The sequence below is a fragment of the Gadus chalcogrammus genome, chromosome 4, assembly GCF_026213295.1.
Source record: "Gadus chalcogrammus isolate NIFS_2021 chromosome 4, NIFS_Gcha_1.0, whole genome shotgun sequence".
NCBI lineage: Eukaryota > Metazoa > Chordata > Actinopteri > Gadiformes > Gadidae > Gadus > Gadus chalcogrammus.
The window spans coordinates 23178209-23190495 of record NC_079415.1 but is presented as its reverse complement, the minus strand read 5'-3'; the positions used below and the strand labels follow the sequence as shown (position 1 = coordinate 23190495).

The window sequence follows — 12287 nt, the reverse complement described above, 5'->3', positions numbered from 1 at the left end:
GTTTTTATGCGTGCCAAATGCTTTTCAGAGCTCTAGAATCACTTTTTGACCAACAATGTGTTTTTGACCTTACATTGTTGATTTTGCTCAAAACTATTGTATTCCACTTCCAAATAGTGGAGCATGGCCCTATAACCCTTTGGTAAGCTTAGTAACACGATTGCATTGAAATTGATGGATATCAACATTTCTTGTTTTTATGCGTGCAAAATGCTTTTCAGAGCGCTAGAATCACTTTTTGACCAGCAATGTGTTTTCGACTTTTTTTCTGAAATGAACAGAGATAAACATTTTTTGTTTTTACGCATGCCAAATGCTTTTCAGAGCTCTAGAATCACTTTTTGACCAACAATGCGTTTTTGACCTTACATTGTTGATTTTGCTCAAAACTATTGTATTCCACTTCCAAATAGTGGAGCATGGCCCTATAACCCTTTGGTAAGCTGAGTAACACGATTGCATTGAAATTGATGGATATCAACATTTCTTGTTTTTATGCGTGCAAAATGCTTTTCGGAGCGCTAGGATCACTTTTTGACCAACAATGTGTTTTCGACTTGTTTTCTGAAATGAACAGAAAAATCAACATTTCTTGTTTTTATGCGCTAGAATCACTTTTTGATCAACAATGTGTTTTTTCACCTTACATTGTTGATTATGCTCAAAACTATTGTATTCCACTTCCAAATAGTGGAGCATGGTCCTATAACCCTTTGGTAAGCTTAGTAACACGATTGCATTGAAATTGATGGATATCAACATTTCTTGTTTTTATGCGTGCAAAATGCTTTTCAGAGCGCTAGAATTACTTTTTGACCAACAATGTGTTTTCGAAATGTTTTCTGAAATTAACAGAGATAAACATTTTTTGTTTTTACGCATGCCAAATGCTTTTCAGAGCTCTAGAATCACTTTTTGACCAACAATGCGTTTTTGACCTTACATTGTTGATTTTGCTCAAAACTATTGTATTCCACTTCCAAATAGTGGAGCATGGCCCTATAACCCTTTGGTAGCTTAGTAACACGATTGCATTGAAATTGACGAATATCAAAATTTCTTGTTTTTATGCGTGCAAAATGCTTTTCAGAGCGCTAGAATCACTTTTTGACCAATAATGTGTCTTCGACTTGTTTTCTGAAATGAATAGAAAAATCAACATTTCTTGTTTTTATGTGTGCCAAATGCTTTTCAGAGCTCTAGAATCACTTTTTGACCTACAATGCGTTTTTGACCTTACATTGTTGATTTTGCCCAAAACTATTGTATTCCACTTCCAAATAGTGGAGCATGGCCCTGTAACCCTTTGGTAAGCTTAGTAACACGTTTGCATTGAAATTGAGAGATATCAAAATTTCTTCTTTTTACGCAAGCAAAATGCTTTTCAGAGCGCTAGAATCACTTTTTGACCAACAATGTGTTTTCTACTTGTTTTCTGAAATGAACAGAAAAATCAACATTTCTTGTTTTTATGCGTGCCAAATGCTTTTCAGTGCGCTAGAATCACTTTTTGACCAACAATGTGTTTTTAGATTGTTTTCTGAAATGAACAGAAAAATCAACATTTCTTGTTTTTATGCGTGCCAAATGCTTTTCAGAGCTCTAGAATCACTTTTTGACCAACAATGTGTTTTTGACCTTACATTGTTGATTTTGCTCAAAACTATTGTATTCCACTTCCAAATAGTGGAGCATGGCCCTGTAACCCTTTGGTAAGCTTAGTAACACGTTTGCATTGAAATTGAGAGATATCAATTTTTTTTCTTTTTACGCAAGCAAAATGCTTTTCAGAGCGCTAGAATCACTTTTTGACCAACAATGTGTTTTCTACTTGTTTTCTGAAATGAACAGAAAAATCAACATTTCTTGTTTTTATGCGTGCCAAATGCTTTTCAGAGCTCTAGAATCACTTTTTGACCAACAATGTGTTTTTGACCTTACATTGTTGATTTTGCTCAAAACTATTGTATTCCACTTCCAAATAGTGGAGCATGGCCCTATATCCCTTTGGTAAGCTTAGTAACACGATTGCATTGAAATTGATGGATATCTACATTTCTTGTTTTTATGCGTGCAAAATGCTTTTCAGAGCGCTAGAATCACTTTTTGACCAGCAATGTGTTTTCAACTTTTTTTCTGAAATGAACAGAAAAATCAACATTTCTTGTTTTTATGCGTGCCAAATGCTTTTCAGAGCTCTAGAATCACTTTTTGACCAACAATGTGTTTTTGACCTTACATTGTTGATTTTGCTCAAAACTATTGTATTCCACTTCCAAATAGTGGAGCATGGCCCTATAACCCTTTGGTAAGCTTAGTACAACGTTTGCATTGAAATTGACAGATATCAACATTTCTTGTTTTTATGCGTGCAAAATGCTTTTCAGTGCGCTAGAATCACTTTTTGACCAACAATGTGTTTTTAGATTGTTTTCTGAAATGAACAGAGATAAACATTTTTTGTTTTAATGCGTGCCAAATGCTTTTCAGAGCTCTAGAATCACTTTTTGACCAACAATGCGTTTTTGACCTTACATTGTTGATTTTGCCCAAAACTATTGTATTCCACTTCCAAATAGTGGAGCATGGCCCTGTAACCCTTTGGTAAGCTTAGTAACACGTTTGCATTGAAATTGAGAGATATCAAAATTTCTTCTTTTTACGCAAGCAAAATGCTTTTCAGAGCGCTAGAATCACTTTTTGACCAACAATGTGTTTTCTACTTGTTTTCTGAAATGAACAGAAAAATCAACATTTCTTGTTTTTATGCGTGCCAAATGCTTTTCAGAGCTCTAGAATCACTTTTTGACCAACAATGCGTTTTTGACCTTACATTGTTGATTTTGCCCAAAACTATTGTATTCCACTTCCAAATAGTGGAGCATGGCCCTGTAACCCTTTGGTAAGCTTAGTAACACGTTTGCATTGAAATTGAGAGATATCAAAATTTCTTCTTTTTACGCAAGCAAAATGCTTTTCAGAGCGCTAGAATCACTTTTTGACCAACAATGTGTTTTCTACTTGTTTTCTGAAATGAACAGAAAAATCAACATTTCTTGTTTTTATGCGTGCCAAATGCTTTTCAGAGCTCTAGAATCACTTTTTGACCAACAATGTGTTTTTGACCTTACATTGTTGATTTTGCTCAAAACTATTGTATTCCACTTCCAAATAGTGGAGCATGGCCCTATAACCCTTTGGTAAGCTTAGTACAACGTTTGCATTGAAATTGACAGATATCAACATTTCTTGTTTTTATGCGTGCAAAATGCTTTACAGTGCGCTAGAATCACTTTTTGACCAACAATGTGTTTTTAGATTGTTTTCTGAAATGAACAGAGATAAACATTTTTTGTTTTTACGCATGCCAAATGCTTTTCAGAGCTCTAGAATCACTTTTTGACCAACAATGCGTTTTTGACCTTACATTGTTGATTTTGCCCAAAACTATTGTATTCCACTTCCAAATAGTGGAGCATGGCCCTGTAACCCTTTGGTAAGCTTAGTAACACGTTTGCATTGAAATTGAGAGATATCAAAATTTCTTCTTTTTACGCAAGCAAAATGCTTTTCAGAGCGCTAGAATCACTTTTTGACCAACAATGTGTTTTCTACTTGTTTTCTGAAATGAACAGAAAAATCAACATTTCTTGTTTTTATGCGTGCCAAATGCTTTTCAGAGCTCTAGAATCACTTTTTGACCAACAATGTGTTTTTGACCTTACATTGTTGATTTTGCTCAAAACTATTGTATTCCACTTCCAAATAGTGGAGCATGGCCCTATAACCCTTTGGTAAGCTTAGTAACACGATTGCATTGAAATGGATGGATATCAACATTTCTTGTTTTTATGCGTGCAAAATGCTTTTCAGAGCGCTAGAATCACTTTTTGACCAGCAATGTGTTTTCGACTTGTTTTCTGAAATGAACAGAGATAAACATTTTTTGTTTTTAGGCATGCCAAATGCTTTTCAGAGCTCTAGAATAACTTTTTGACCAACAATGCGTTTTTGACCTTACATTGTTGATTTTGCTCAAAACTATTGTATTCCACTTCCAAATAGTGGAGCATGGCCCTATAACCCTTTGGTAAGCTTAGTACCACGTTTGCATTGAAATATACAGATATAAACATTTCTTGTTTTTATGCGTGCAAAATGCTTTTCGGAGCGCTAGAATCACTTTTTGACCAACAATGTGTTTTCGACTTGTTTTCTGAAATGAACAGAAAAATCAACATTTCTTGTTTTTATGCGTGCCAAATGCTTTTCAGAGCTCTAGAATCACTTTTTGACCAACAATGCGTTTTTGACCTTACACACTGTAAACCCGAACATTCAAAGTAATTAGATAGATTAAGTAGTGCATACTCAAAGTATAATAAAAAGTTATCCTAACTTAATTATGTCAAGTTGGTGTAACATGTTCTTCCTTTTTGAGTAATTGTTACTAATATTTTTTGATTAAATTGAATTCATTACATTTTCATTAATTTTGCGGCGGTCACTATACTAGCAATGAATGCCCTGTGAGTCGGTATTGGTGAAAAAATATGCCGTTCCGTGAGTTCCGACGGCCCATGGGAAGATTTATTTATTTATTATTAAGATGATCATTTTTTAATCAACATTAACTTTTTTCCGGATTATGTAACCGCAGTTTATTAATGTAAGGGTATTTACAACTCTACAGTTTCAACGTCAATTTGTCTGACGTCACCCGCAACGTCAGGCACAACGTTAGGCGCTACGTGGGTTTCGGTTGGAGCGATAAAGAGGAAAAGGAGCTTCGAACTTGAACGTCAGTCCAATCTATACTCATCTACACCAGTCTACTACTTATTTCGCCAACTATCAGCGCCATTTCATGAATTGTAAGTATGCAACATAAAATGAAGACGTATTCAATTTTTTGTATGGAATTTCAACGTTTTTTCATGCACGTACAACGCAATCCATATTAGCCATGTAACTTGACACCGCATGGTTAGCTTGCTGACAGAGCAAGTCGGGTGCTTAGATAATGCTGACGTTTTTCCATACTTATTAATTTTCCCCAACTATCAGTGCCATTTGATTGTACGAATTCAACATAAAATTAAGATTAATTAAAATATGGAATTTCAACGTGTTTTTCATACACGTACAACGCTATTCATATTAGCCATGGAACTTGATACCGCATGGTTAGCTTACTAACAGCTAGTGGGAGCGTGTCTATGTTCCCCGGGTCCTATGTTCCCCGGGTTCTATGTTCCCCGGGTTCTATGTTCCCCGCTTTGTATGAGACAGGGGGACATAGGACCCTTTTTTTAAAAAAGGGTCCTATGTTCCCCGCTTTTCAGAAAAAGGGTCCTATGTTCCCCGGTCACATAGAACCCGGGGAACATAGGACCCGGGGAACATGGGGATGACCCTCAGATAGTCTGGGGCTTAGATAATGCTGACGTTTTTCCATACTTCTTAATTTTCCAACCATCCGTGCCATTTGATTGATTGTACGAATTTAACATAAAATGAAGATTAATTAAAAGATGGAACTTCAACGTGTTTTTCATACACGTACAACACAAATCATATTATACTACTCCGTATCCATAATCCGACTCTTGACACCGCATGGTTAGCTTGCTAACAAGGCAAGTCGGGAGCTTTAATACTGAAATCCATGCGTTGTTTGCATTATGTAATAGCATTAAACAGTTTAATATGTACACAAGGGAATCGCATGATAGGAATATATATATTCCGATAATCGGATCAGAAGTGTCCCTGTAAACGCGGCTAGCGACTCAAAATGAAGACCATAAATTGTCTTTGGACTAGATATATAGGACATGCCTTCTTGTATTGGATTTCAGTGATTCTTGTATTCAATGTGAGCATCTTTATTTTCTAAAGAAACGGCTTTATTGTTGATTAACCATGCAGTAAAGTTCACGATCTGCTGCTTTTCTTTACAGTAATGTTACCCCCTTGAGTCGTGGTTCTGGGTTCACTTCCTGTCTTTCTCCTTATCGGAGCTTGACAATACCAGGTAATCCAATGAATGTGAATTCTTCTATTCCCCCCACCCCTTTCACTCTTAATACAAATAACTTAAATTGCACTCCCACATATACATATCATCGTTTATTCTACTTACCTGTTTGGCCAAAATAAAGCTTTTTGCTGTATTCAAGTCAACAATTCATGAATGTGTTCTGTTCATTTATATTTAACCTTTGGCACTGCACGGATCATATTTTTGCTTAACTTCGTATTTGCTTGCAAAACGTATGATCTAAAAGAAATGGTCTATAAAATGAGTCCAAAGATGCGTATTAAAAACGAATACATTTACTGCTATTTTCCATCTATAGACGTTATATGAAACGCATTGTTTTGAGGAAAACATGTTGTAATTTTAAAGCAGTGTAGGCTGTACCATGATCATGTTTTGGTAAGCTAACGGTAATTAACTTGTGGTTATATTGGGTAGTAAAAGCCATTCTTTTTTTAAAGTTTTAGATCGTGGTCTAAACTTTTTTTCTTTGCCTTTTAGGTTGCTGGTTCAAGAATGATCTGGAGCTGTAAGTTGTGCGCAGCTTCTTTCACCTCCAGAATACAGTTATTTAGACACTACAGGCTGCAGCACAGCCACTATTCCAGAATCAGCCCTCTTCCATGCCTCTACACTGATTGCATTTGTACATTTCAGACACTTAATGCACTCAGTACTCATCTGTCAAGATATCATACAGCACAATCTAGCAGTTGTGCAGAGCAGAGTCAGGGGACTGTGTTATTTAAATGCTCTTTATGCACATATCAGCAACCCTTTTCTAAATCAGACGTTTTCAGTCATCTCAGAAAGCATTTGAAAAATCATGAAACAGTGACGTGCCCATATAAGGATTGTAGCTATCGCACAAATGTGTACTCCTCATTTAATTCCCATAAAAGTAGAGCACACCAAGAAGGTCTTGCATCAGACTTTCAAACTGATATTGTCAGTGAGGATCCCCATAATCTTCAAGCCAGTATTTCTGAGGGAAATAATGATTTCCATGAAGAATGCCCAGGCCCGAGCAGAGAAGTGGGGAATGATGATCAGTGTGACACTGGCAGTCTAAGAAATCAACTTAAAAAAAATGTATCTTCCTTATTCCTAAAGATGCAGGCTATCCTCCATGTCTCAAACACAGCTACTCAGGAAATAGTAGACCACTTGAATGACATCTTCTCCTTATCTGAGCCGTTGATCAAAGAGGCAGTTAGTGACATACTGCAAAGAAATGGTCACATTATTACAGAACCTACACTTAGTGAAGTTGTTGCGGCTGTCATGGACTGCAATGTTCTGTCTACATCAACCTCTAAAGGTGCCGAGTTGAGTTCACACAAGCGTAGAAAAACCTTTATTGAGCGCAACTATCCTTGTGTTATGCCAGTGGAGTATCAGTTGGAGGAACCTGGACATACCAGCATGTATGTTCCTATCCTTTCAATGATTCAAGAGCTTTTTAAAAACACGGACATTCTTAACAAGATTACTGAAAAAAATACTGCATCTGGTCAATATGTATCATGCTCCAATGGCTCTCATTTCCTTGAAAATGAGTTGCTGTCAACAGGGGATCTCACCCTACCACTCCAGCTATATATTGATGATCTTGAAATTTGCAATCCGCTTGGCACATCGCGCAAAATTCACAAATTTTGCGCTGTATATTGGGTCCTCGCTAATGTGCCACCAAAACACAGGTCAGCATTACATGCTATACAGCTAGCAATACTGGTAAAAGTGACAGACGTCCGCAAGTATGGATATGCAGCTGTACTTGCTCCATTGCTGCGTGATGTTCATACCCTGGAAAATGACGGTGTCTTCATCGAAAGCATTGGTCAGAATGTCAAAGGCACTGTCTTTTGTGTTTCTGCTGACAATTTGGCTGCTCATGGATTAGGTGGCTTTGTAGAGTCATTTAGAACAGGCCATGTTTGCAGATTCTGTATGGGCTCAGTTGAACAGTTTCAAGTAACTGAAGTCAGAGAGAGAAAGTTTCCTCAGCGAACCAAAGCTAGCCATGACCTACATGTGCAAACTGTGCAAGAAAGTGACACTTTAAGCAGCCACTTTGGTGTTAAAGGTGGCTGTGCCTTGCGAGAATCCCTGAATTACTTCCATACAATCACAGGGTTTCCTCCTGATATACTCCACGATCTTCTGGAAGGTATCGTTCCCATGGAGCTTTCTCTTTGTATTAAAGAGATGATCCGGCGGAAGTACTTCACTTTGGAATATTTGAACAACAAGATTAAATCATTCCCATATCAGCATGCTGATAAAGTGGATAGACCTCAGCCACCTCCCAAAACGTTTCTTTCTCGAGGAACAATTGGAGGCAATGCACATGAAAATGCCACTCTCCTCCGACTTCTTCCATTGCTTGTTGGCAGTGTAGTACCAGAAGGTGATAAGGCATGGGCAGTTTTGATGGAGCTGAAAGAGGTGGTACAGTTAGCATTGTGCCCATCATTTACAGATGAAACCTTGGACTATTTTGAGTGCAAAATCAGTGATCATAGACAGGCACTGCTAGAGGTTTTCCCTGAGGTTAGGCTCCGTCCTAAACATCATTATGTGGAGCACTATCCTGCTCTTGTCAAGTGCTTTGGGCCCCTGCTGCACGTTTGGACCATGCGGTTTGAGGCCAAGCACCGCTTTTTCAAAAGAGTGGTGCATGACGCTCAAAATTTTAAAAATATTTTGAAGACAATGGCAATCAGACACCAACACATGATGGCATATCATCTTGCTGCACCATCATTTTTCAAGCCAAAAACTCAGGCATCCAGGATTGAGTCTGTTCTGGTTTCAACTCTACCAGAGGTTGCTCAAGTACACATTAGAGAACAAACGACTAGTGACACTATCTACAAGACATCAAATGTGACCATTGATGGAACAGACTATGTCTGTGGAATGTTTCTGTCTGTAGGAGACAGCGGTGGACTGTCAAAATTTTGCAAAATAGAACAGATCCTCCTTGTAAATCCTAATGTATCTTTTCTGTGTCTTGAGTATGACTCCTGGTATGTAGAACATTTACTGTCCTATGAGCTGTCAACTGCAAATACAAGCCTGTCGATCTACCTGCATTCTTGTCTGAATGATACAGTCCCTCTCGCAGCATACAAAGTAGACGGCTCGCTGCTGCTGACCCTCAAGCGCTTCATTGAAGTGAGACAGAACTGAGTTCAGGTAATAATGGTTATTTTATTTATCAGTTATTGGTCTTTATTCACTCTGTGGAATTATCCAATTGTATGGTACTCTTTAACAACCTGATTTTGTCTTTTCATTAGCACAATGGCAGCTGCATCCCCACAAATGATTCTTCGTGTTGTTGAGCAAGACCAGGCTAGAAAATTGAAACTCAGCTCACGACCAGCCAGTGTTGATGCACTGATCAACATTATAAAAGAACAGCTGGACATCGACCTTGACTTTGATTTGCTTTATGAAGATCCAGATTTCGACGGGAAACTTACTTCCCTTGCAGACATTGAGGAATTGCCACAAAAAGCTGTTGTGCACATCTCACTTTCACAAGACTCCAGCTCTATTGCATCTACTGTTCAACTTTCAGATGTGTCATCTCCAGAGCGTCTCAGCAGGTGGCCTCCAGGTCCTTTTCCAGTTCCAACATTTGCATTTGATGTAGAACTGAAACTTAGAGATGGAAATGCGGAATATGAGAAGAACAACACACACCTTAAGCTGACAAGAGACCTAAAGCACGACATTTTAGACAAGCTTGCATCTATTCTGTATGGTTTTAAGGCTTACCCAGGCGATAAAGAGATCGCAATGGTTGCTGAGGCTCTTGTAGCCAAACATCCCTGCTTGAAGGAAGCGGGATCTGAGACTGGCTGGACTGGATGGAAATACAGCATAAAGTTTAAGATGGGCAATTATAGGACCAAGATGAGGCGGGCTGGATGTCAAGAGGTCACTGTAAATTCTGGAAAAAGAAGTAGCACTAATCCTGAAAATGAACCTTCACATTCCAACATTAAAAGACCCAAGCGAGCAGAAGTCAACTTCCTACCTAACTTTGCCCAAGGAAAGGATCCTTCAAGCCTTGAGCAGTTGAGGCAGACAATTGTTGAAGAGGTCAAGAAGACGGAGAAGAACCTGCCCCTCATTAGAAAAATGATGGAGACCACATTTCCCCTACGCCGACAGACCATAGTGATGTCCTCCCCACCAGTCAACGAGCTTATGGACCTCTGGCCTGCTCTCAAAATAGAGTCTGAGGTAATATGGATCAGCTCTTCTAAAGTGAAAATTGTGATTCTTACTCATTTTGCAATTCTTCCAATTTTTAAGTCGTGTTGCTGTATTCTCCTGCTGTTTTTTCAATGTAGTTGTATGCAGAGTTCCAGCGAATTACGAATCAGAACCTGCCCAACACTTTCTATGCTGAGCTCGATCGTCATCTTCCTCGACTGATGACCTTATTCAGACAGAAGGCATCAAAAACTGGGAAGACAGCAGATGCTCTGGCTGAAAATTTAAAAATCCACGATGAACAGGTAAATAGATTATTACACATTTCCTAGGTTGAACCAGTGGAACATTGAACAGATTCAATGATTTAAATGAGCTTTGTGAATTTTGCAATTATTAGTCCACTTTGTGTTTGCCATTTGTCTGGTTGCATTAAAGATGTGAACAGGTTATTTGTGGACATATGTTCTGATTGGACTGTTTAAAATCAGCTTTGTTCAGTGAACTCTTCTGTATATACAATTCTGTTTTTATCTGAATAGGAAATCCATGACATCCACACCAAGCGCACTACGGTCCTCCACTGCCTTCCTGTATATCTGCGTGAGGACGTTTCCGGATTTTTCAGAACCTGCACAGTAAGTCTCCTTAAGTCACTAACAGATTCTACTGTGTATTATACAAACAGCTAATCAAAATACTAGCATGATTTTGGACTTACCTTTATATAGTCTACCAATACAGTTTTAGTGTATGGTTTTCTTTCTCCTCACTATAAAGGAACTGTATTTCATTCAAAGTAATAAGATGTAAAATAATTTCCTGTAAATGTCATTGAGCTTGGTTTCAGTCTCTCACACCGCTTAGATTTATGTGTGCAGAACATGGATCTATTGCTTTTCACCTCTTACAATGAGACCTAGATCTCCCTTATTGGATTTCATTGGGACTTGGTTAAAGAAAGAAATTATGTAATCTGTTCTGTTCCATGTGTTAGTTTGTGATTAGTATCTCTTTTTCATTCATTCAGGACGAGTCTGAGCCAGAGCTTCAAAGTGTTGCAGTGGGCCTCCTTACCGTCATCAGTGACCATGCCACATTTGAAAGTCCGGTTCACTACGACCCTGTGAGAATCACTGTCATCCTTGAAAGTGCTGCCATGGTCGGCCTCCCAAGACTAGGCGACGCCTTCCTGGTAATGTTTGGAATGATATATGCACTACATCTCAGCTATCCAAAAGCACTGACCAACACTTTTGAATTCATTCAAAAGATTTTACTTGGTCTAGATGGGGGTAAACTGTCACCCAGGTTGCAGACCCTCAAGAATGACTTGATGTAGAAATGTATCTGAAAGAACGCTGCAGGCTTACCAGGCATTATAAAAGGCTAGTTCAAACTTTTCCTTTTGTCTAAATAATGTCTCAAAAAGTTACTGCACTATGCAGGTGTTCAGCCAATTGACCCAAACTACACAATATGCTTGTTTTCATTAAAGTGTAATTCCGGAGAAAATTGAACCCAGGGTCTTCTCCGACATGAAAACACATAAAATAAGACTAAGTATAGAGCTTGCCCGGAGCAACGCTTACAGCCCAAATGGCTTCTATGTTATGAGGGGCAGTGCGAACGCTTCCAAATCAGCATTTTCCAACCACTAATATTGCTCAAAATAGCACAGAACCTCTGCAGTAGCATGACTAAGGTCCCTACACATAAAACGAAGCATCAACAACTTAGTTAGCGTACCGGGAATTTATTAAAAAAATACTACCGTAAATAATTTAATAGAGGCGCCCCTCTTGATACTTTGCGGTTTGTGACAATCTAGCAAGTGTTGGCACCTCTATTATATTATTTACGGTAGCCATTTACGTGGCAGTGCGCAGTGAGTATTGGCAACGTTCGTGTAACTAACCGGCGTCGGCGCGGGGCTTGATTTTGTTTTGTAAACATGGACCTAACGGTAAGGCACAGACTTGTAAAACAGTATTTTTTTAATAAACTC

General features: G+C 38.4%; 1 protein-coding gene across 1 annotated transcript; it reads left to right on the top strand.

The window, feature by feature from the left end:
• The first annotated feature begins 7522 nt into the window (after window positions 1–7522).
• Window positions 7523–9439, top strand: LOC130381302 (uncharacterized). Its single transcript, XM_056588814.1, has 2 exons — window positions 7523–9247; window positions 9352–9439. The coding sequence occupies exon 1, from the start codon at window positions 7997–7999 to the stop codon at window positions 9239–9241; it is 1245 nt and encodes a 414-aa protein (XP_056444789.1). The 5' UTR covers window positions 7523–7996; the 3' UTR covers window positions 9242–9247; window positions 9352–9439.
• Window positions 9440–12287: the final 2848 nt, after the last annotated feature.